The 27,293-nt window shown below is 41.9% G+C and overlaps 1 protein-coding gene across 1 annotated transcript in view; it reads right to left on the reverse strand.

The window, feature by feature from the left end:
- Positions 1–27,293, reverse strand: part of LOC115085841 (speriolin-like protein) — a 248,210-nt gene that overhangs the window by 21,981 nt on the left and 198,936 nt on the right. Inside the window, exon 2 of the mRNA XM_029592337.1 lies at positions 6,560–6,711. Coding sequence (XP_029448197.1) covers positions 6,560–6,711 — 152 coding nt within the window. The remainder of the gene's footprint in view (positions 1–6,559; positions 6,712–27,293) is intronic.

Raw genomic sequence — 27,293 nt, forward strand, 5'->3', positions numbered from 1 at the left:
ACATGCATGACAGGGAGGGATCCTCGCTGACCTCGCGTCTTCGGGAGCGGACCGCGCAGAACTGCACAAGAGTGAGAAGGACGGGGGGGGGGGGGGATCAGCTGGGAGGGCATTGCGAGCGGGAAGGGATCAGTCAGGGAAGGAGATTCAGAGAGGGTGCGGTGTCACTGACGAAAGGGTAGGGAGTAGGCGGGGAGAGGTGACAGTGAGGGGAGGGAGAATGAAGGGGGTGGTGAGTGTCAGGGTAAACACGCAGAGGGGAGAGGTGAGTGTGAGGGGTGAGAGTTGGAGTGGGGACAGGGGAGTGAAGGAGGGGTTAGTGACCAAAGGGGGAGGGGTGAGTGTGAGGGGAGAGAGTTGGAGTGGGGACAGGGGAAGAAAGGGGGGGGTGAGTGACCAAGGGGGAGGAGGATGTGTGACTGAGGTATATGAGCAAGGGGAAGGGGGAGGGGGGGAAAAGAACCTGACTCTGCCACTGCAATGCGTGGCCGGGCCACCGCTAGATTAAAAATTAAGTAATGTGACCATTCCATGGTGGGTCTGATTGACATACAGACTCTTTGCGTATTGGTCCTACAAAACTAATTAATATTGGTGTGGCCAATTGTATTGATATAAAGAGTTACTAGCAAATCATTTTTTATATTTTGTAATTCTATAACCTTCAACATACATCCCCAGTGTATTTCTGTAACATGGAACCTCAGGCCACAGCCTCACTTCTCTAACCCTGAATCACCAGATCCAGTCATTCTATAATCTGCAACATACATCCCCAGTGTATTTCTGTAACATGGAACCTCAGGCCACATCCTCACTCTCTAACCCTGAATCACCAGATCCAGTCATTCTATAATCTTCAACATACATCCCCAGTGTATTTATGTAACATGGAACCTCAGGCCACAGTCTCTCTCTAACCCTGAATCACCAGATCCAGTCATTCCATAATCTTCAACATAAAACCCCAGTATATTTCTGTAACATGGATCCTCAGGCAACAGCCTCACTCTCTAACCCTGAATCACCAGATCCAGTCATTCTATAATCTTCAACGTACATCCCAGTGTATTTCCGTAACATGGAACCTCAGGCCACAGCCTCTCTCTCTAACCCTGAATCACCAGATCCAGTCATTCTATAATCTTCAACGTACATCCCCAGTGTATTTCTGTAACATGGAACCTCAGGCCATAGCCTCTCTCTCTAACCCTGAATCACCAGATCCTGTCATACTATAATCTTCAACGTACATCCCCAGTGTATTTCTGTAACATGGAACCTCAGGCCATAGCCTCTCTCTCTAACCCTGAATCACCAGATCCAGTCATTCTATAATCTTCAACGTACATCCCCAGTGTATTTCTGTAACATGGAACCTCAGGCCACAGGCTCACTCTCTAACCCTGAATTACCAGATCCAGTCATTCTATAATCTTCAACGTACATCCCCAGTGTATTTCTGTAACATGGAACCTCAGGCCACAGCCTCACTCTCTAACCCTGAATCACCAGATCCAGTCATTCTATAATCTTCAACGTACATCCCCAGTGTATTTCTGTAACATGGATCCTCAGGCCACAGCCTCACTCTAACCCTGAATCACCAGATCCAGTCATTCTATAATCTGTAACATACATCCCCAGTGTATTTCTGTAACATGGAACCTCAGGCCACATCCTCACTCTCTAACTCTGAATCACCAGATCCAGTCATTCTATAATCTTCAACGTACAACCCCAGTGTATTTCTGTAACATGGATCCTCAGGCAACAGCCTCACTCTCTAACTCTGAATCACCAGATCCAGTCATTCTATAATCTTCAACATACATCCCCAGTGTATTACTGTAACATGGAACCTCAGGCCACAGGCTCACTCTCTAACCCTGAATCACCAGATCCAGTCATTCTATAATCATCAACATATAACCCCAGTGTATTTCTATAACATGGAACCTCAGGCCACAGCCTCACTCTCTATCCGTGAATCACCAGATTCAGTCATTCTATAATCTGCAACATACATCCCCAGTGTATTTCTATAACATGGAACCTCAGGCCACAGCCTCACTCTCTATCCGTGAATCACCAGCTTCAGTCATTCTATAATCTTCAACATTCAATCCTGAATATCCAAACTTTGCCTAGTACTAAAGCATGTCACTCTCTGCTCTATCCCCACCCTATACCCCCATCACTGGCACCTCCCCATCCATTCTATGTCACTCACTGCTCTATCCCCCCCTATACCCCCATCACTGTCACCTCCCCATCCATTCTATGTCACTCTCTGCTCTATCCCCCCCTATACCCCTATCACTGTCACCTCCCCATCCATTCTATGGCACTCACTGATCTATCTCTACCCTATATCCCCATCACTGTCACCTCCCCATCCATTATATGTCACTCACTGCTCTATCCCCACCCTATACCCCCATCACTGTCACCTCTCCATCCATTCTATGTCACTCACTGCTCTATCCCCCCCTATACCCCCATCTCTGTCACCTCCCCATCCATTCTATGTCACTCACTGCTCTATCCCCACCCTATACCCCCATCACTGTCACCTCCCCATCCATTCTATGTCACTCACTGCTCTATCCCCCCTATACCCCCATCACTGTCACCTCCCCATCCATTCTATGTCACTCACTGCTCTATCCCCCCCTATACCCCCATCACTGTCACCTCCCCATCCATTCTATGTCACTCACTGCTCTATCCCCACCCTATACTCCCATCTCTGTCACCTCTCCATCCATTCTATGTCACTCACTGCTCTATCCCCACCCTATACCCCCATCTCTGTCATCTCTCCATTCATTCTTTGTCACTCACTGCTCTATCCCCCCCTATACCCCCATCACTGTCACCTCCCCATCCATTCTATGTCACTCACTGCTCTATCCCCACCCTATACCCCCATCTCTGTCACCTCCCCATCCATTCTATGTCACTCACTGCTCTATCCCCACCCTATACCCCCATCTCTGTCACTTCCTCATCCCTTCTATGTCACTCACTGCTCTATCCCCACCCTATACCCCCATCTCTGTCACCTCCCCATCCATTCTATGTCACTCACTGCTCTATCCCCACCCTATACCCCCATCTCTGTCACCTCTCCATCCATTCTATGTCACTCACTGCTCTATCCCCACCCTATACCCCCATCACTGTCACCTCCCCATCCATTCTATGTCACTCACTGCTCTATCCCCACCCTATACCCCCATCTCTGTCACATCCTCATTCATTCTATGTCACTCACTGCTCTATCCCCCCCTATACCCCCATCACTGTCACCTCCCCATCCATTCTATGGCACTCACTGATCTATCCCCACCCTATACCCCCATCTCTGTCACCTCCCCATCCATTCTATGTCACTCTCTTCTTTCCCCCCCCCTATACCCCCATCACTGTCACCTCTCCATCCATTCTATGTCACTCACTGCTCTATCCCCCCTATACCCTCATCACTGTCACCTCTCCATCCATTCTATGTCACTCACTGCTCTATCCCCACCCTATACCCCCATCTCTGTCACCTCTCCATCCATTCTATGTCACTCACTGATCTATCCCCCCCTATACCCCCATCTCTGTCACCTCCCCATCCATTCTATGTCACTCACTGCTCTATCCCCACCCTATACTCCCATCTCTGTCACCTCCTCATCCATTCTATGTCACTCACTGCTCTATCCCCCCTATACCCCCATCACTGTCACCTCCCCATCCATTCTATGTCACTCACTGATCTATCCCCCCCTATACCCCCATCACTGTCACTTCCCCATCCATTCTATGTCACTCACTGCTCTATCCCCACCCTATACTCCCATCTCTGTCACCTCCTCATCCATTCTATGTCACTCACTGCTCTATCCCCCCCTATACCCCCATCACTGTCACCTCCCCATCCATTCTATGTCACTCACTGCTCTATCCCCCCCTATACCCCCATCACTGTCACCTCCCCATCCATTCTATGTCACTCACTGCTCTATCCCCACCCTATGCCCCCATTTCTGTCACCTCCCCATCCATTCTATATCACTCACTGCTCTAGCCCCCATATACCCCATCACTGTCACCTCTCCATCCATTCTATGTCACTCACTGCTCTATCCCCACCCTATACCCCCATCTCTGTCACCTCCCCATCCATTCTATGTCACTCTCTGCTCTATCCCCCCCTATACCCCCATCACTGTCACCTCCCCATCCATTCTATGGCACTCACTGATCTATCTCTACCCTATATCCCCATCTCTGTCACCTCCTCATCCATTCTATGTCACTCACTGCTCTATCCCCCCTATACCCCCATCACTGTCACCTCCCCATCCATTCTATGTCACTCACTGCTCTATCCCCCCCTATACCCCCATCACTGTCACCTCCCCATCCATTCTATGTCACTCTCTGCTCTATCCCCCCCCTATACCCCCATCACTGTCACCTCCCCATCCATTCTATGGCACTCACTGATCTATCTCTACCCTATATCCCCATCTCTGTCACCTCCTCATCCATTCTATGTCACTCACTGCTCTATCCCCCCTATACCCCCATCACTGTCACCTCCCCATCCATTCTATGTCACTCACTGCTCTATCCCCCCCTATACCCCCATCACTGTCACCTCCCCATCCATTCTATGTCACTCACTGATCTATCCCCCCCTATACCCCCATCTCTGTCACCTCCCCATCCATTCTATGTCACTCACTGCTCTATCCCCCCATCACTGTCACCTCCCCATCCATTCTATGTCACTCACTGCTCTATCCCCCCATCATTGTCACCTCCCCATCCATTCTATGTCACTCACTGCTCTATCCCCCCATCACTGTCACCTCCCCATCCATTCTATGTCACTCACTGCTCTATCCCCCCATCACTGTCACCTCCCCATCCATTCTATGTCACTCACTGCTCTATCCCCCCATCACTGTCACTTCCCCATCCATTCTATGTCACTCACTGCTCTATCCCCACCCTATACCCTCATCACTGTCACCTCCGCATCCATTCAATGTCACTCACTGCTCTATCCCCCCTATACCCCCATCACTGTCACCTCTCCATTCATTCTATGTCACTCACTGCTCTATCCCCCCATCACTGTCACTTCCCCATCCATTCTATGTCACTCACTGCTCTATCCCCCCATCACTGTCACTTCCCCATCCATTCTATGTCACTCACTGCTCTATCCCCCCATCATTGTCACCTCCCCATCCATTCTATGTCACTCACTGCTCTATCCCCCCATCACTGTCACCTCCCCATCCATTCTATGTCACTCACTGCTCTATCCCCCCATCACTGTCACCTCCCCATCCATTCTATGTCACTCACTGCTCTATCCCCCCCTATACCCCCATTCACTGTCACCTCCCCATCCATTCTATGGCACTCACTGATCTATCCCCACCCTATACCCCCATGACTGTCACCTCCCCATCCATTCTATGTCACTCACTGCTCTATCCCCACCCCCCCATACCCCCATGACTGTCACCTCCCCATCCATTCTATGTCACTGCTTGCTCTATCCCCACCCTATACCCCCATCTCTGTCACCTCCCCATCCATTCTATGTCACTCACTGATCTATCCCCACCCTATACCCCCATCACTGTCACCTCCCCATCCATTCTATATCACTCACTGCTCTATCCCCACCCTATACCCCCATCACTGTCACCTCCCCATCCCTTCTATGTCACTCACTGCTCTATCCCCACCCCACCCTATCCCCCCATCTCTGTCACCGCTCCATCCATTCTATGTCACTCACTGCTCTATCCCCCCCTATACCCCATCACTGTCACCTCCCCATCCATTCTATGCCACTGACTGCTCTATCCCCACCCTATACCCCATCACTGTCACCTCCCCATCCATTCTATGCCACTGACTGCTCTATCCCCACCCTATACCCCATCACTGTCACCTCCACATCCATTCTATGTCACTCACTGCTCTATCCCCACCCTATACCCCATCACTGTCACCTCCACATCCATTCTATGTCACTCACTGATCTATCCCCACCCTATACCCCCATCACTGTCACCTCTCCATCCATTCTATGTCACTCTCTGCTCTATCCCCATCCCTATACCCCCATCTCTGTCACTTCCTCATCCCTTCTATGTCACTCACTGATCTATCCCCACCCCACCCTATACCCCCATCTCTGTCACCTCTCCATCCATTCTATGTCACTCACTGCTCTATCCCCATCCCTATACCCCCATCACTGTCACCTCCCCATCCATTCTATGTCACTCACTGCTCTATCCCCACCCTATACCCCCATCTCTGTCACTTCCTCATCCCTTCTATGTCACTCACTGATCTATCCCCACCCCACCCTATACCCCCATCACTGTCACCTCTCCATCCATTCTATGTCACTCACTGCTCTATCCCCATCCCTATACCCCCATCTCTGTCACTTCCTCATCCCTTCTATGTCAGTTATGTTATCTTTCAAATATTTTGAAACTCTACAGAAGCTGGCATTACCTACCTCATTAATTTTATCTGTAATATTGGACACAGAAATCCCGTAGAGTCTGACTCGGTCCTGGAAGACAAATGCTAAGATGCGGCGGTCAAGCTGGAAGGCGATTTCTCCCACCGTTCTCTCCATGCTACGGATATGCTGTGGCTCTGGGCAAGCTGAGAAATTATAGAAAGGAAAACATTATTTCAGTCTTATCTAATGCTCTCTGGACATCTCATCCTGCTCTAATGTATGATCCTACCCATCACATGGAGTCTCAGCCCCACCTGGAGAGTGAGCCTTCTCTCTGCCACTTACAAACCTACATGCACAGTCTAATTTTATTCCCTGCCCTTCTTATTTATATCTTATTTGCCTTCAACCTGCAAATCCTTCAACAATGTCCCAAGTCTATCCTCTTTGGTGTGCTTATCCAAAATCCATAGGCAGTGTCTTCCCTCTGCAGCCTTGTCATGTCTCTCTGACGGTCTGCTCTTTCTACCTTCTCCATCAATTTACTGGCCCCATCACAGATGCAATGGGAAAACTAACAACTACTGACACTGTGTACACTGAGGTATATAATATCTTTCATATTGAACAGTGATTGTGTAACTATAGCATGGTTACCAGATGTAGTGACCCTGTGTACACTGAGGTATTTAATATCTTTTATATTGAACAGTGATCATGTAACTATAGTGTGGTTACCAGATGTAGTGACACTATGTACACTGAGGTATGTAATATCTTTTATATTGAACAGTGATCGTGTAACTATAGTATGGTTACCAGATGTGGTGACACTGTGTACACTGAGGCATTTAATATCTTTTATATTGAACAGTGATTGTGTAACTATAGTATGGTTACCAGATGTAGTGACCCTGTATACACTGAGGCATTTAATATCATTTATATTGAACAGTGATTGTGTAACTATAGTATGGTTACCAGATGTAGTGACCCTGTGTACACTGAGGTATTTAATATCTTTTATATTGAACAGTGATCATGTAACTATAGTGTGGTTACCAGATGTAGTGACACTGTGTACACTGAGGCATTTAATATCTTTTATATTGAACAGTGATCATGTAACTATAGTATGGTTACCAGATGCAGTGACACTGTGTACACTGAGGCATTTAATATCTTTTATACTGAACAGTGATCATATAACTATAGTGTGGTTACCAGATGTAGTGACACTGTGTACACTGAGGCATTTAATATCTTTTATATTGAACAGTGATCATATAACTATAGTGTGGTTATCAGATGTAGTGACCCTGTGTACACTGAGGTATTTAATATCTTTCATATTGAACAGTGATTGTGTAACTATAGTATGGTTACCAGATGTAGTGACCCTGTGTACACTGAGGTATATAATATCTTTCATATTGAACAGTGATCGTGTAACTATAGTATGGTTACCAGATGTAGTGACCCTGTGTACACTGAGGTATATAATATCTTTCATATTGAACAGTGATTGTGTAACTATAGTGTGGTTACCAGATGTAGTGACAGTGTGTACACTGAGGCATTTAATATCTTTTATATTGAACAGTGATCATATAACTATAGTGTGGTTGCCAGATGCAGTGACACTGTGTACACTGAGGCATTTAATATCTTTTATATTGAACAGTGATCATATAACTATAGTGTGGTTACCAGATGTAGTGACACTGTGTACACTGAGGCATTTAATATCTTTTATATTGAACAGTGATCATATAACTATAGTGTGGTTACCAGATGTAGTGACCCTGTGTACACTGAGGTATATAATATCTTTTATATTGAACAGTGATCATATAACTATAGTGTGGTTACCAGATGTAGTGACAGTGTGTACACTGAGGCATTTAATATCTTTCATATTGAACAGTGATCATATAACTATAGTGTGGTTACCAGATGTAGTGACACTGTGTACACTGAGGCATTTAATATCTTTTATATTGAACAGTCATCATATAACTATAGTGTGGTTACCAGATGTAGTGACACTGTGTACACTGAGGCATTTAATATCTTTTATATTGAACAGTGATCATATAACTATAGTGTGGTTACCAGATGTAGTGACACTGTGTACACTGAGGTATTTAATATCTTTCATATTGAACAGTGATTGTGTAACTATAGTGTGGTTACCAGATGTAGTGACAGTGTGTACACTGAGGTATGTAATATCTTTTATAGAAACATAGAAGTGACGGCAGAAGAAGACCAAACGGCCCATCCAGTCTGCCCAGCAAGCCTTCACACCTATTTGTTTTCATAATCTCTTACTCTGAACGCTGAGGTCAGGGCCCTTATTGGTAACTTTTTGGTTCCAATTCCCTTCCACCCCCACCATCGATGCAGACAGCAGTGCTGGAGCTGCATCTAAGTGAAGTATCTAGCTAATTGATTTGGGTAGTAACCGCCGTAAGAAGCAAGCTACTCCCGTTTGTTTACCCTGCATGTGCAATTCAGCCATTGTTGGTTGTCTGAATAAAAATCCTCTTTACTTAATTCCTTCTGTTGCTGAAGCAGTGAGCTGCGCTGGGTACTTATTCCAAGTCAAGTATCATGCTTAATTGATTCGGGGTAGTAGCCACCGTAACAAGCCAGCTACAGCCATGCTTATTTGTTTACCCAGACTATGCAATTCATTCCTTGTTGGTTAATGCTGATATAAATCATCTTTTCTTCATTCTCTCTGCCATTGAAGCAGAGAGCTATGTTGGATATGCATTGCAAGTGAAGTATCAGGCTTAATTGATTTGGGGGCAGTAAGCGCCCTAAGAAGCCAGTTACTCCTATGCTTATCTGTTTACCCAGACTATGTAATTCATTCCTTGTTGGTTGATGCTGAATATAAATCATCTTTTCTTCATTTTCCCTGCCGTTGAAGGAGAGAGCTATGCTGGATGTGCATTGAAAGTGAAGTATCAGGCTTATTTGATTTGGGGTAGTAACCGCCGTAACTAGCCAGCTACTCCCCTGCTTTTTTGTGGAATCAAACCCTTTTTTCCACATTTCCTCTTGCCGTTGAAGCATAAAGCAATATTGGAGTCGCATTAACTGTGTGTATGTTTATTGAATAAGGATATTAATCTCCAGGTTGTAGCCGTCATTCCCGCAAGCAAGCCACCCCTTGCCTCTTCTCTTCATTATCCTCCTCTAGACTTTATGGATCCACAGTGTTTATCCCACGCCCCTTTGAAATCCTTCACAGTTTTGGTGTTCACCACTTCCTCCGGAAGGGCATTCCAGGCATCCACCACCCTTCTCAGTGAAGAAATACTTCCTGGCATTGGTTCTGAGTGTTCCTCCCTGGAGTTTTAAATCGTAACTCCTGGTTCTGCTGATTTTTTTGCAACGGAAAAGGTTTGTCATTGTCTTTGTGTCATTAAAACCTTTCAAGTATCTGAAAGTTTGAATCATATCACCCCTGCTCCTCCTTTCCTCCAGGGTGTACATATTTAGATTCTTCAATCTCTCCTCATAAGTCATTCTATGAAGACCTTCCACCTTTTTGGTCGCCCTTCTCTGGGCCGCCTCCATCCTGTCTCTGACTCTTTGGAGATACGGTCTCCAGAACTGAACACAGTACTCCAGGTGAGGCCTCACCAAGGACCTGTACAAGGGGATTATTACTTCCCTTTTCTTACTCGATATTCCTCTCTCTATGCAGCCCAGCATTCTTCTGGCTTTAGCTATCGCCTTGTCACATTGTTTCGCCGACTTCAGATCATTAGAGACTATCACCCCGAGGTTTCTCTCCTGCTCCGTACATATCAGCCCTACTCCCCCCATCGAATACAGTTCTTTCGGATTTCCACACCCCATGTGCATGACTCTGCACTTCTTGGCATTGAATCTCAGCTGCCATATCTTCAACCATTCTTCCAGCTTCCTTAAATCCAGTCTCATTCTCTCCACTCCATCCGGCATGTCCACTCTGTTGCAGATCTTAGTGTCATCCACAAAAAGACAAACCTTACCTTCTATCCCGTCCGCAATGTCGCTCACAAAGATATTGAACAGGACCGGCCCCAACACCGATCCCTGCGGCACTCCGCTCAACACCGCTCTCTCTTCAAAGTAAGTTCCATTTACCATCACACATTGTTTTCTGTCCGTCAACCAGTTTGCAATCCAGGTCACCACCTCGGCACTCACTCCTAAGCTTCTTATTTTATTCACCAGTCTCCTGTGCGGGACCATATCAAAAGCCTTGTTGAAATCCAAGTAGATGACATCGAGCGCTCTTCCTTGATCCAATTCCTTAGTTACCCAGTCAAAAAAGTCAGATTTGTCTGAAAGGATCTTCCCCTGGTGAATCCATGCTGCCTCTGGTCCAGCAATGCTTGCGACTGTAGATAGTTCACTATTCTTTCTTTCAACAGTGATTCCATTACTTTTCCCACCACTGAGGTGAGGCTGACCGGTCTGTAGTTACCAGCCTCTTCTCTGTTCCCACTCTTGTGAAGAGGGACCACCTCCGCTCTTCTCCAATCACTCGGCACCACTCCCGTTTCTAAGGATCTGTTGAACAGGTCACACAGCGGACCCGCCAGCACATCTCTAAGCTCCCTCAGTATCCTGGGATGAACCTCATCAGGCCCCATGGCTTTGTCCACTTTCAGTTTCCCCAGCTCTTCCCATACATTCTCTACTGTAAATGAAGTTACATCTACTCCATTCCCCTCCAGTTTCTTGTTAACTAGCGACGGTCCTTCTTCAGGGTCCTCTTTAGTGAACACCGAACTGAAGTATTTTTTTTAATATTTCTGCCATTTCTTCGTCTCTCCACACATTGATTCTTTTCATCTTTCAATTTCACTATACCACTTTGAACTTTTCTCCTTTCTCTGATGTATCTGAAAAATGTTTTGTCACCTCTCTTTACCTCTTTGGCAATCCTTTCTTCTGCTTGACTTTTTGCCATCTTGATTACTTTCTTAGTCTCCCTCAGTACTACCAGATATTCTTCCTTGTGCTCCTCCTTTTGAGATCTTTTATATTTCTTGAACGCTGTTCTTTTAGCCTTTATTTTGTCAGCCACCCCCTTAGAGAACCAGATAGGTTTCATTTTTCTTTTGCTTTTCTTTACTTTTCTACATATAGATTAGTTGCCTTGGTAATTGCTCCTTTTAGTTTGGTCCACTGTTGATCCACATCTCTCTCGTTCTCCCAGCCTTTTAGTTCTTCCTCCAGGTACTTCCCCATTTCATCAAAGTCCGTGTTTTTGAACTGCAAAACTTGGGTCTTTGTGCTTCTTTTCCGTGTCCTTTTTGTGATGTTAAACCATACCGTTTGATGATCACTGGTGCTGAGGTGGGTGCCCACCTGGACATCAGAGACGATATCTCCATTATTGAGCACTAAGTTGAGTATAGCTCCTTCTCTCGTGGGTTCCATTAACATTTGTTTGAACAAAGCTACTTGCAGGGCATCCACTATTTCTCTACTATTATTAGATTCTGCAGATGGGATTCTCCAGTCTACATCTGGCATATTAAAGTCTCAAACGATCACTTCTCCCTTCTTTCCTATCTTTTGGATGTCTTCAATCAGATCTCTGTCCAGCTCTTCCTTTTGGTTTGGAGGCCTGTAAACCACTCCAATAAAAATGGATGCCCTATCTTTTTTTAGGTCGGCCCATAGTGCTTCTTCATTGCCCCATCTTCCTTGCCGCTCAGATGCTTGGATATTCTTTCTGACATAAAGAGCCACTCCTCCCCCTTTCTTATCCTCTCTGTCCTTCCTTAACAAGTTGTAGCCTGGTATTGCCGTATCCCAGTCATGAGATTCCGTAAACCACGTTTCTGTGATAGCAACAACGTCCAAGTTCGCCTCCACCATTAGGGTTTGCAGATCTGGGATTTTATTGCCCAAACTATGAGCATTTGTGCTCATAGCTTTCCAGCTTTCTTTGTTCAGTTTACTGCTGTTCCTGGACTCCTTTTGTGACCTCTTTATTTGAGTTTTGTTATCCACTTTTCCCTTTGCATTTGTGCAAGGGGAAAAATTAGTGCCTCTGAGTCATCCATCTCAGTGAGCTTTTTTCTTTGGTTTCTGATCTGGAATTTCTGTATATTTCTGTATATTGAATAGTGATCATGAAACTATAGTATGGTTACCAGATGTAGTGGCACTATGTAGTCTGAGGAGTTATTTAATATCTTTTATATTGAACAGAGATCATGTAACTATAGCATTGGTACCAGATGTAGTGACACTGTGTACACTGAGGTATTTAATATCTATTATATTGAACAGTGATCGTGTAACTATAGTATGGTTTCCAAATGTGGTGACACTGTGTACACTGAGGTATGATATAATAATTCAGAACTTTGGCTCAGAACTTTGGCTCATTTAGCCATTCCCAGAATCCTCAGCAGGCTACTTCAGACTGACACTGCTGAGATATTGTGAACTTCTGACCACCTCAGACTCAAGAATGTGGAAGATCTGGGAAACTTGTAGGCTCTGCAAAGCCTATAATTAAAGGCCAGGAGGGCATCAATGGCAATATTTAAATCATAATACAAGGAAGCTTGGTTCTCACAGAAACCAAAATACAAGCTTGTTTCTCACAGATTCCTATCTCACTGACAGGAGCCAGGTGAACTGGAGATTCCCGGAGGTTACAGCAACAGAATTCAGGCCTACTATCTATTCAGAACACAGACTTACTATCTATTTACAAAACACAGAAGATCAAAAGGAGATCAGAAGAAACAAAGTGCATCAAAGCCATGTTGATAAAGGAACTTTTATGGTGGGAGGAGATTGTTTTCAGGATAGACAAGTTTAGTTTATGACACTGACAAATTGGTGAAGGATTTTCTCACAAGTATTTTCTATGTATAGTTGAAAGTATAAAATAACAGTGTGTACTAGATATTACAAGACACAGCGTTGCTATGCCCATCTTGAAGGATAGCTCCTGTTCTTCCAAAGATATGAAATATTAAAAATTATATTTGTTCTAAAATTCTGAGTCATATCTTTGTTTGAAAAAGTGCTGACAAGCGTCTTATGAAAGTCTAATATTTAGACATTTTTGGCGACCACGAAGGGACTTTAATAGCTGTTGCTATTATTATTCTTTGCTGTAGTGTTAATTTTGGTGGACAAAATTGTACACTACGTTCTCGGACATTTAATTTGGCTTTACGTCCGAAGGAAGTTTTCCCAGGTGGTCTGGAGGTTTTACCCGGATGATAGTTGAGCTCAGAGAAGAGATTTAATGAAGTTTTTAAGCTGCCCTGGGGGTTCTGCATTTTTTTTTAGGATCCATTATGTAAGTATGTAACTAATTTTCAGAAAAAAACCCAAAAATAATCTGTAAGTATAAATGTTTTATTCTGGTGTACAGTGTATAGATTGTGTGTTAAATCTTCTATAAAATATTGTGTTTTAGGGCTTCTGTTTAAAACAAAAAAACAGAGGAGAGAAAGGGGGAGGATCAGAATCAATAAGGTGACTGGGGTAGAAGTTATTAAAGCAGGTCAGCGGGTGCAGATACGGAAATTTCGAAGTTTGTTTGTAGTATATTTTTATTAAGCTGTTTCACGTTTCTTTGGTGTTTAGTAAACTTTCAGTGTCCAGAGGGTTAGCTAGCACCAGTGGTCTTTTGTGCTCAGACCGCATGGCTTAGAAACTTGGGTCTGCAGCGGTTTCAAGTTACACCTGTGAGGGCACGGGAGTGGTTTGAGAGGCATCTTTAAGGGCAGTGGTGATTGTTATAGACTGCAGCACCCTAGCTTCAAAAGGAGGAAGAGGGAATTATGAAAAGTTTGAAGTTAAATTGGGTAAGTTTGAAAGTTATAATTAGTATGATAAGGAGTTTCTAGTTGGTGGATTGTTTACCAAAGTTTGGTCGTTAATAAGGAAGCCTATTTTCTGTGTCTGTGTGAATCTATTTATATAGGTTAAGATTTTGTGTAAAATGTTGCCTTGTCAAAAGGTTTAGTGATTGCAGTTAAACTTAAATCTGGACATTTGTGAAATGCTGGCAGTGTTGTAAATAGGGACATTTGACTTAATTGCTGCAGTTCATTAAACAGAGAAATGAATCTTTCAGTTCTATGCTGTTTTTCTTTTCCCCCTCCCTTGCTTGTTACAAAGTATCTTATGTTTACAGTAAACATAGACATGACGGCAGAAGAAGAACAAGCAGCCCAGCCAGCTTCACACATTTTCTCTTATATTTATTTGTTTCTTTTAGCTCTTTGGTTCTATTTCCCACCATGAATGTAGAGATGCTCATATTTGCATCTAAGTTTTTAGAACTGTGTTATTAATGAGAGTTTATTGTGAAGAGATTTTAGCACAATGTGAGGTGTGTTTCATTTTTGAGAAATTCCAGATTTTCATTTGGTAAGAAAGAAAGCATGAAACTGTGTTTATTTAAAGCCATTCATAATTAGAGTTAATTTATCATAGGAAAGGGATGTATTGGTTTTTTTTAGAATTCCCATGGAGTAAATTACTAGTGGTCAGGTGCATAGGCAGAGAGACAGAAAGGAAAAAAAAATATATAAGAAAAGAGAGCGACTCCATTTTAATGAATTGATCTGTTTAGTTTGAAAACAGAAATTTGTGTTGTTGAAAGTATGGGGAGGTGAATATTAGAGCTTAGGGGTGACGTGATGTTAAAGAGGGGATTGAGTTTTGTTTTTATGCTGGATAAGGGTATGTAAAGTGCTTTATCACTTAACTAACCTATTGATTGAAGTGTAACAGTTGTTTGGCGTGAGAGGAGGTGACCCCCCCTTAGGAATGTGTTTGAGGAGAAAGAAAAAAAAACCTGGGAGTGAGTCACTTTTACAATGAATTGCACAGTTCTGCTGATGTAAGAGTTTTGAGGTTTTTGTTTGATATTGTAAAGTGTTGGGTTGGGTATGGTAGAGGATAGAGTAAGTATGTGATAGAAGAGGGACTAAAGATATAAGTTATTTAATTAAACTGACGTAAGAAAAAGGAAAAAAAAAAAAGGGGAGAAAAGATCTCATATGCCTACCATCCAGGCTGAAGTTTTTGTTAATGAAAGGCTTTATGTTATATTCTAATGATATAGATATCTCTCAGTTTTGTTTATCCCTCACCAGATTTAGATTTAAAACACTTTTAAAAGAGGTTGTGCACAGTAGGGAATTAATTGCTCCCTGGTATAACAAAGTCCGTCCTTTAAGTGAGTTAGGAATTTATAGCACAGAAGAAAAAAAAAAAAGGTTTTAGATTTGTAAATGGAAGTAGCTCTTATCACAGGGGACAGCGCCTCCTAGAGGTGGAACATCATAGAAAGGAAAGTAGCTTTATGACTGCTTTTTGCTGAATTAAGATATAACAGAAGGTTGACTTTTAAGGAAATTGTAATGTCATTTTTAAATTTAATGTTAATCATTATATTCATTGTCATATGCTAGATTTCTTTTCAGGGTATCAAGGCACAAAGTACATCTGTCTCCGTTCCATGGGAGATGAAGATTATAGTTTTTTTCCAGTTTGATTCCTTTTCAATTTTTTTATAGATCTATTTTAATTTTAATCTTGATTTTTTTTTTCTTTTGTGGATCGATCCAATTCTTTTATATTTTTAAAGTACTTTTTAATTTTTTGAGCTCAAAAGTTTGTCATGTTGTCTGTTATATGTTAAATGTGTAATAATGGGAATGCATGCATTATGTAGTCAGTTTTGTGAAATATATGTTTTAATGTAATGTCTGAGTATTTATGTTTGTGGTCTGGACCATTGTATGATTCAAAATAGTGTGGGGAAATATTATGCAAATTAGATATAGGGAGTACATGACCTAATAGCATTTTCTTGGTACTTAATTTGATTTGTTGTACTTTTATTTAGGTTTAAATCCATACACATGCATCTCATCTAATGAGCTAAGGGATTCGGCTCGGCCATCAGCACTGAATCCTACTAAGAACTATATACGCACTGATTGCAGAAATTATCCTTGGCCACAGAAGTTATTACATACTATATGGACTGAAATGCTTACAATTTATACTTGATCTTTGCTTTTCTCTTTGTTCTATGGTAGTGACTTTATGCAGAATCTAGGTTCTTTCATTCTCGGCCAGTACTTAGGTGTTCAAGTTAATGATATCATCTGAAGTGATGCTATTTTTAGTAGTTTGTATGTTCCAAGTTTAGTAGTATTTTCCAGTCTTAGAATTTCTAATACTTATGTGTATTTCTATGCTGAATCAGCTAAATGAATATGTACTAGGTTTTTCTTTATCTTTATCTATGGAAGCTGCTTTGATCATATAGAGGGTGATGTGTTTCAGTGTGATTCAAATATGATAATTCAGGGTTCAAAAGGGATATCTATATATATTTCTCTTCCATACCAGCATAAGTTATAAGCTATTCCTATTCTTTTGTTTTGCAGCTTGCACTTATGGTAATCACTTTGCTGATCTTTAATATCTCAATATTCTATTTTTTATTCTAATTTCTTCGCTGCACCCTTTTTGAATATCTTTTTCCTATGACACTATCTATTAGATTTTACCTAATGACTGTTTCACTCTCTCACAAATATTTCTTACTAGTGTAACCTTTGATGCTTATTATGAGATTGTTCTCCTTGAAACAAATACACACTTTATACATGAGGAGCACTGTCATAGGGATCTATAAATATTCTATACTATATCTTCTTGCATACTAATTGTTTATTGTTCTTTTCTTGTTATCTTGGCCCTAGCACTATAAACACGACCTGTAAGTTAAAATATTCTGTTTATCCTGCTAGTTTATCTTTTTCTTTGTCCACTATAATGGACTACTTTTTACATTAATTTTTCTGTCCCCTCTCAGACTAATTTCTTTTTCTGCCAGGTGTTTCATTTTTCAATGTTCTATTTCTCTTCTATCATATATTCGTACTAGTTCTTCCCTATTACATGTACCTACTTCTATCCCTGGTTCTCAGTATGACACAGTTCTCCTTGCAGAAACTCATTCCTTATAAACAGTGCAACAAGAATACATATATACTTTCTTCTTTAATGATTCTTTTAGTTCTTGCTTTATGCTAGTTATATTAGTATGTGATGCAATATTATATAATTTGTAGTATACAGACTATTTTCTAGTAGGAACAAATCAGCCTTTTCATACTATTAGTTTAAGTAAGGCATTTCCTCCTTATGAAATGAAATTTCTAGTTTAAGACTAAAATTATGAAAGTATTACATTTGTAATTTAACCATAGAACTAGATAATTTCTATTGTAATTCAGTTTTAATGTTGATTAGCTAGTGAATGCTTGTGGGAGTATCGTTTACATTAATTAGGAATCTAGAGGGACACACAATTATGCACTACACCTGATAAATACCAAGGTTAGTGGTTAGGACACACTTTTAAGTTCCATTGTTATGGCTCATCATCGAAGACTGGTAGATGTGCCACCTTTACCATTGAAGGTGACACAAGAGGGAAATGATATAATAATTCAGAACTTTGGCTCAGAACTTTGGCTCATTTAGCCATTCCCAGAATCCTCAGCAGGCTGCTTCAGACTGACACTGCTGAGATATTGTGAACTTCTGACCACCTCAGACTCAAGAATGTGGAAGATCTGGGAAACTTGTAGGCTCTGCAAAGCCTATAATTAAAGGCCAGGAGGGCATCAATGGCAATATTTAAATCATAATACAAGGAAGCTTGGTTCTCACAGAAACCAAAATACAAGCTTGTTTCTCACAGATTCCTATCTCACTGACAGGAGCCAGGTGAACTGGAGATTCCCGGAGGTTACAGCTTTAATTAGAGGTCTTGCACCAGCAACAGAATTCAGGCCTACTATCTATTCAGAACACAGACTTACTATCTATTTACAAAACACAGAAGATCAAAAGGAGATCAGAAGAAACAAAGTGCATCAAAGCCATGTTGATAAAGGAACTTTTATGGTGGGAGGAGATTGTTTTCAGGATAGACAAGTTTAGTTTATGACATTGACAAATTGGTGAAGGATTTTCTCACAAGCATTTTCTATGTATAGTTGAAAGTATAAAATAACAGTGTGTACTAGATATTACAAGACACAGCGTTGTTATGCCCATCTTGAAGGATAGCTCCTGTTCTTCCAAAGATATGAAATATTAAAAAATATATTTGTTCTAAAATTCTGAGTCATATCTTTGTTTGAAAAAGTGCTGACAAGCGTCTTATGAAAGTCTAATATTTAGACAGGTATTTAATATCTATTATATTGAACAGTGATTGTGTAACTATATTATGGTTACCAGATGTAGTGACACTGTGTACATTGAGGTATTTAATGTCTTTTATTCTGAACAGTGATCGTGTAACTATAGTATGGGTACCAGATGTAGTGGCACTATGTAGTCTGAGGAGTTATTTAATATCTTTTATATTGAACAGTCATAACATCATAAGAACATGCCATACTGGTTCAGATCAAGGGTCCATCAAGCCCAGCATTCTGTTTCCAACAGTGGCCAATCCAGGCCATATGAACCTGGCAAGTACCCAATAACTAAGTCTATTCCATGTTACCATTGCTAATGGCAGTGGCTATTCTCTAAGGGGTAGATTTTCAAAAAACGCGAATAGGCGTACTTTTGCTGGCGCATCAGGCGCCAGCAAAAGTACGCTGGATTTTAGTAGATACGCACGGAGCCGCGCGTATCCACTAAAATCCTGGATCGGCGCGCGCAAGGCTATGAATTCTGTATAGCCGGCGTGCGCCGAGCCGTGCTGCCTACCCCCGTTCCCTCCAAGGCCGCTCCGAAATCGGAGCGGCCTTGGAGGGAATCCTCTAATGCCCTCCCCTCATCTTCCCCTCCCTTCCTCTATCTAACCCACCCGCCCGGCCCTGTCTACACCCCCCCCTTACCTTTCTCCGGGGATTTACGCCTCCCGGAGGGAGAAGTAAATCCCCGCGCGCCAGCGGGCCTCCTGCGTGCCGGGCCGCGACCTGGGGGCGGGTACGGAGGGCGCGGCCATGCCCCCGGACCGCCCCGGGCCGTAGCCACGCCCCCGTACCCGCCCCAAAAATGCTGCCGACACGCCCCCAAAACGCCGCAACGACCGGGCCCGCCCCCGACACGCCCCCCTCGGAGAACCCTGGGACTTACGCGAGTCCCGGGGCTCTGCGCGCGCCGGTAGGCCTATGTAAAATAGGCTCACCGGTGCGCAGGGCCCTGCTCGCCTAAATCCGCCCGGATTTGGGCGGATTTAGGCGAGCAGGGCTCTGAAAATCCGCCCCTAAGTGAACTTAATAGCAGGTAATGGACTTCTCCAAGAATTTATCCCATCCTTTAACACAGCTATACTAACTGCACTAACCACATCCTCTGGCAACAAATTCCAGAGTTTAATTGTGCATTGGTGAAAAAGAACTTTCGCCGATTAGTTTTAAATGTGCCACATGCTAACTTCATGGAGTGCCCCCTAGTTTTTCTATTATCCGAAAGAGAAAAAAATGATTCACATCTACCCGTTCTACACCTCTCATGATTTTAAACATCTCTGACATATCCCTCTTCTCCAAGCTGAAAAGTCCTAACCGCTTTAGTCTTTCCTCATTGGGGAGCTGTTCCATTCCCCTTATCATTTTGGTAGCCCTTCTCTGTACCTTCTCCATCGCAACTATATCTTTTTTGAGATGCGGCGACCAGAATTGTACACAGTATTCAAGGTGCGGTCTCACCATGGAGCGATACAGAGGCATTATGACATTTTCCGTTTTATTCACCATTCCCTTTCTAATAATTCCTAACATTCTGTTTGCTTTTTTGACTGCTGCAGCACACTGCACCGATGATTTCAGTGTGTTATCCACTATGACACCTAGATCTCTTTCTTGGGTTGTAGCACCTAATATGGAACCCAACATTGTGTAATTATAGCATGGGTTATTTTTCCCTATATGCATCACCTTGCACTTATCCACATTAAATTTCATCTGCCATTTGGATGCCCAATTTTCCAGTCTCACAAGGTCTTCCTGCAATTTATCACAATCTGCTTGTGATTTAACTACTCTGAACAATTTTGTGTCATCTGCAAATTTTATTATCTCACTCGTCGTATTTCTTTCCAGATCATTTATAAATATATTGAACAGTAAGGGTCCCAATACAGATCCCTGAGGCACTCCACTGTCCACTCCCTTCCACTGAGAAAATTGCCCATTTAATCCTACTCTCTGTTTCCTGTCTTTTAGCCAGTTTGCAATCCACGAAAGGACATCGCCACCTATCCCATGACTTTTTACTTTTCCTAGAAGCCTCTCATGAGGAACTTTGTCAAACGCCTTCTGAAAATCCAAGTATACTATATCTACCGGTTCACCTTTATCCACATGTTTATTAACTTCTTCAAAAAAGTGAAGCAGATTTGTGAGGCAAGACTTGCCCTGGGTAAAGCCATGCTGACTTTGTTCCATTAAACCATGCCTTTCTATAGACATCTGAGATGCTAAGTCCATTTTGAGATGGTAGCCTTTGGCACTGAGAAGTACTCTAATAACATTCCTATAATAAAAGTATGTTTTGACATCATTCTTAGGTTGACTTTTTCTACAATGATTTTTGCATCCCCCTGATGAAGCATTATTGCGAAACACCAGCCATGTAGGGCTGTTCTACAATTGACACTAAAGAGTCTACTGTTTACATACATTCTAAGGATTGGGGACATTTAAACATCTGATTTTAAGAGGACTATAGTTTTTATAAAAATAAACAAAAAGGTGAATGATTAGAAGACCGGTTGGTTAACTTTGAAACAAATGTCAGGCTTCCTGACACCTTCATTTAGGCTTTTGTAAAAAACATTATGTGGTTCACATTTGTCACAGATTTCAATTACCCCAATATTGACTGGGTAAATGTATCATCGGGAGATGCTAGAGAGATAAATCTCCTGGATGGAATAAATGAAAGTTTTATGGAGCAATTGGTTCAGGAACCAAAGAGAGAGGGAGCAATTTTAGATCTAATTCTCAGTGGAGCACAGGACTTGGTGAGAGAGGTAACAGTGGTGGGGTCGCTTGGCAATAGTGATCATAATATGATCAAATTTGAATTAATGACTGGAAGGGGGACAGTAAGCAAATCCACGGCTCTCATGCTAAACTTTCAAAAGGGAAACTTTGAGAAAATGAGAAAAATAGTTAGAAAAAAACTGAAAGGACCAGCTAAAAAGGTAAAAAGTGTGTAGGAGGCAAGGACATTGCTACAAATTACCATCCTAGAAGCATAGTCCAGATGTATTCCAAACATTAAGAAATTTAGAAGGAAGGCAAAAAGATTACTGGCATGGTTAAAAGGTGAGGTGAAGAAAGCTATTTTAGCCAAAAGATCTTCATTCAAAAATTGGAAGAAGGATCCAACAGAAGAAAATAGGATAAGGCATAAGCATTGGCAAGTTGAATGGTTCTGCTCCTACCTTCACAATAGATTTTTTCAGGTACAGATAAAAAACACAATATCAGACAAAATCAAGCTAATGACTGGGGTCCCCCACAGGGGTCAGCACTTTCGGCAACTCTATTTACTATCTACATGCTGCCTCTATGCCACCTCTTGGCAGGACTAGGCATCATACATTACATATACGCTGACGACATTCAGCTAATCCTACCAGTAGAGGAAACAATTGAAAAAACACTAAACTTAGCAATGTTGTACCTAGATATAATAAAACAACTATTATGCCAAATGGAACTGGTAATTAATATTGAAAAGACAGAATTCATACACCTTGAAAGAAAACCCACTGAATTAATACAGAATCCCATCAAACTTAAAAAGGATCAGATAGTGGAACTAAATGAAAAAGCCAGAAACCTAGGTGTAATAATTGACAATGAACTCAATCTTAAGCAACACATATCAGTGAAAGTTAGGGAAGGTTATGCCAAACCTATGGTGCTTAGAAGCTAAAACCCCTATTAACCCAAGCGAACTTTAGAACCGTTCTTCAAGCACTTATATTCGCGAGCACAGACTATTGTAACACATTCTTCCCTTGGATTACCATATACAACACTAAGACCACTACAAATCTTACAGAACTCTGCAGGCAGAATTCTAACTGGAAAAAGCAGAAGAGATCACATCACTCAAACACTCGCTGAATTACACTGACTGCCAATTGAATAAAGAGTGCAATTTAAAACACTATGCACAATCCACAAACTAATGAGGAAAATACTGACTGGCTAAACACTGCACTACGACTACATGTCCCCCAGAGAAATCTAAGATCAGCCAATAAAGCTCTACTAACCATCCCCTCTGTAAAGACAGCAAAACTGACACAGGTAAGAGAGAGAGCACTATCCCTGGCCGGTCCAATATTATGGAACACACTACAACTCGAAATAAGACTAATGAAAGATCTAAAACTCTTTTAAAAAAGTTTAGAAACACGGCTCTTCAAAAAAGCTTTTCACAATGAGAGTGGGGAGTAAGGAATACTAGCGAACAAGAAAGAGAACTCCGGCACACTGTTAAAAGTCAACAAATAGCAGTTATCCCTCCTTTATTATTTTATTTCATACCTAAAGATTAATTTAAGAGTACAGTATTCTCGTATATGGATATCCTATTATTCATATAAATGGAATTTCCAATCCACAATCGAAATAGCGTATATTATTTGAATCATGTAACCGAAACTTTATTGGCACCTACTAGCTAATTTATAATCCTAACCAGACTTATCTGCCTATCTGTAAACCGTTGTGATGGTATACTACTAAACGATGGTATAGAAAAGTTTTTAAATAAATAAATAAATAAATGAAAGACATTGGTAAGACAGACTATGAGAGAATTTGAAAAGAATTTGGTTGTAGAGGCAAAAACTCACATTAAAAATGTTTTTAAATATATCCGAAGCAGAAAGCCTATGAGGGAGTCAGTTGGACCATTAGATGATCGAGGGGTTAAAGGGGCACTTAGAGAAGATCAGGCCATCGCGGAAAAATTAAATGATTTCTTTGCTTCAGTGTTTATTGAAGAGGATGCTGGGGAGGTACCCGTACTGGAGAAGGTTTTCATGGGTAATGATTCAGAAGGACTGAACCAAATCACGGTGAAACTAGAAGATGTGGTAGGCCTGATTGACAAACTAAAGAGTAGTAAATCACCTGGACTAGATGGTATATACCCCAGGGTTCTGAAGGAACTAAAAAATGAAATTTCAGATCTATTAGTAAAAATTTGTAACCTATCATTAAAATCATCCATTGTACCTGAAGACTGGAGGGTGGCTAATGTAACCCCAACATTTAAAAGGGTTCCAGGGGCAATCCGGGAAACTAGAGACCAGTGAACCTTACTAAAGGAACACAGTCAACATTGATTTACCCAAGGGAAGTCTTGCCTAACAAATCTGCTTCATTTTTTTTGAAGGAGTTAATAAACATGAGGATAAAGGTGAACCGGTAGATGTAGTGTACTTGGATTATCAGAAGGCATTTGACAAAGTCCCTCATGAGAGGCTTCTAAGAAAACTAAAAAGTCATGGTATAGGAGGCGATGTGTCCTATCGTGCATTACAAACTGGTTAAAAGACAGGAAACAGAGAGTAGGATTAAATGGGCAATTTTCTCAGTGGAAGGGAGTGGACAGTGGAGTGCCTCAGGGATCTGTATTGGGACCCTTACTGTTCAATATATTTATAAATGATCTGGAAAGAAATACGATGAGTGAGATAATCAAATTTGCAGATGACACAAAATTGTTCAGAGTAGTTAAATCACAAGCAGATTGTGATAAATTGCAGGAAGACCTTGTGAGACTGGAAAATTGGGCATCCAAATGGCAGATGAAATTTAATGTGGATAAGTGCAAGGTGATGCATATAGGGAAAAATAACCCATGCTATAATTACACAATGTTGGGTTCCATATTAGGTGCTACAACCCAAGAAAGAGATCTAGGTGTCATAGTGGATAACACATTGAAATCGTCGGTGCAGTGTGCTGCGGCAGTCAAAAAAGCAAACAGAATGTTGGGAATTATTAGAAAAGGAATGATGAATAAAACGGAAAATGTCATAATGCCTCTGTATCGCTCCATGGTGAGACCGCACCTTGAATACTGTGTACAATTCTGGTCGCCGCATCTCAAAAAAAGATATAATTGTGATGGAGAAGGTTCAGAGAAGGGCTACCAAAATGATAAAGGGAATGGAACAACTCCCCTATGAGGAAAGACTAAAGAGGTTAGGACTTTTCAGCTTGGAGAAGAGACGACTGAGGGGGGATATGATAGAGGTGTTTAAAATCATGAGAGGTCTAGAACGGGTAGATGTGAATCGGTTATTTACTCTTTCGGATAGTAGAAAGACTAGGGGGCACTCCATGAAGTTAGCATGGGGCACATTTAAAACTAATCGGAGAAAGTTCTTTTTTACTCAACGCACAATTAAACTCTGGAATTTGTTGCCAGAGGATGTGGTTAGTGCAGTTAGTATAACTGTGTTTAAAAAAAGGATTGGATAAGTTCTTGGAGGAGAAGTCCATTACCTGCTATTAAGTTCACTTAGAGAATAGCCACTGCCATTAGCAATGGTTACATGGAATAGACTTAGTTTTTGGGTACTTGCCAGGTTCTTATGGCCTGGATTGGCCACTGTTGGAAACAGGATGCTGGGCTTGATGGACCCTTGGTCTGACCCAGTATGGCATTTTCTTCTCCAAACTAAACAGCCCTAACTTTTTTAGCCTTTCCTAACAGGGCAGCCATTCCATGCCCCTTATCATTTTGGTTGCCCTTCTCTGCACTTTCTTCAGTGCAGCTATATCTTTGAGATGTGGCGGCCAGAATTGCAACCAGTATTCAAGGTGCATCCTCCGTTTTATTTTCCATTCCCTTCCTAATAATTCCTAACATTCTGTTTGCTTTTTTGAATGCTGCAGCACACTGAGCCGACGATTTTAAAGTATTATCCAGTATGACGCCTGCATGTCTTTCCTGGGTGGAAACTCCTAAGATAGAACCTAACATTGTGTAACTACAGCAAGGGTTTTTTTCCCTATATGCATCACCTTGCACTTGTCCACATTAAATTGCATCTGCCATTTGGATGCCCAATCTTCAAGTCTTGCAAGGTCCTCCTGCAATGTATCACAGTCCGCTTGTGATTTAACTACTCTGAATAATTTTGTATCATCTGCAAATTTGATAACCTCACTCGTTGTATTCCTTTCCAGATCATTTATAAATATATTGAAAAGCACCAATCCAAGTACAGATCCCTGAGGCACTCCACTGTTTACCCTTTTCCACTGAGAAAATTGACCATTTAATCCTACTCTGTTTCCTGTCTTTTAGCCAATTTGTAATCCACGAAAGGACATCGCCTCCTATCCCATGACTTTTTAGTTTTCTTAGAAGCCTCTCATGAGGGACTTTGTCATATGCCTTCTGAAAATCCAAATACACTACATCTACCGGTTCACCTTTATCCACACATTTATTCATCCCTTCAAAAAAATGTAGGTTAATTGAATCCTGGATGTCTGATAACTATGTGGGAGTGGGGGATGAGGTACAGGTTGCTGTAAACTTGGGGAAGGTGGGTGCCTGATTGTCACATGTCTAGGGCTACCTGATCCCACTGTAAAACTATTTCTTCCTGGGATTCTGTAACTGCTGTGGGAGATGGGTGACAGATGATGGATATTTTAAGGAAGGGAGGGTAATTGAATCCTGGCCAATAGCTCCCTTAGATGGATCAGCTCCATTTTAATTTTGGACAGCTGAAGGCAAAAGGGACAGCCCTTGGGACATAAGCACCACAATTGTTGCATTGAATTAAAGCCATTCTCTCTGGTGAATTATAATCCTGAAGACAAGGTAAGGTATGGTTAGCCCCTAGCATAGATTTTTAGTAGGAATTTGAACTAAAAGTATGTGTTATCCAGTAAAGATTAATAGGCAGAGTATGCACACAAATTAACAGGCGATATGACAGTATAAGTTATATCTAGGCTGTAAGGAAGTACTAAGTCATGGGGGGATGAGGTAACTGAAGCTAATTCTCTAGGAGACCAGGGAAGAGTATGGGTGGGAAATAAACAGTGGCTAAGGAACTGTCTGTTCTTATTCAATACTTGGCCCTAGAAAGCAGACAAAATGGCTCTTTCAGGTTTCAGTTTCAATTCTGCCCCTTTCTAACAGACAGGGCACAATCTTTTGCTAATATAAAGCCCTAGTACATTAAGCACAGGTAAATAACAGAACAAAATTGCACTTAGCTTCAGCAAGGCTCTGGCTCATGAAGATCCCCGCTCCAAAATGATTAAATTCCCCAGCACATGAGACTGTGGCAAACCAAATCCAATTAGTCCCACCCCCACTAACACTGGCTAAGGGAACTGTCTGTTCTGATTTAAGTTCTTGGAGGAGAAGTCCATTAACAGCTATTAATCAATTATACTTAGGGAATAGCCATTGCCATTAGCAATGGTTACATGGAATAGACTTAGTTTTTGGGTACTTGCCAGGTTCTTATGGCCTGGATTGGCCACTGTTGGAAACAGGATGCTGGGCTTGATGGACCCTTGGTCTGACCCAGTATGGCATTTTCTTATGTTCTTATGTTCTTAGGCTCTAATGGCCAGACGTGTGGGATCAATCTTCCAAATGAAATAGAGGAAACCGATGGCTCGAAAGAAACACTCACTGCAGGAAAGGGATGAACAGCAGCCCCAGAATT

The sequence above is a fragment of the Rhinatrema bivittatum genome, chromosome 2, assembly GCF_901001135.1.
Source record: "Rhinatrema bivittatum chromosome 2, aRhiBiv1.1, whole genome shotgun sequence".
In the NCBI taxonomy this organism is placed as follows: Eukaryota; Metazoa; Chordata; class Amphibia; order Gymnophiona; family Rhinatrematidae; genus Rhinatrema; species Rhinatrema bivittatum.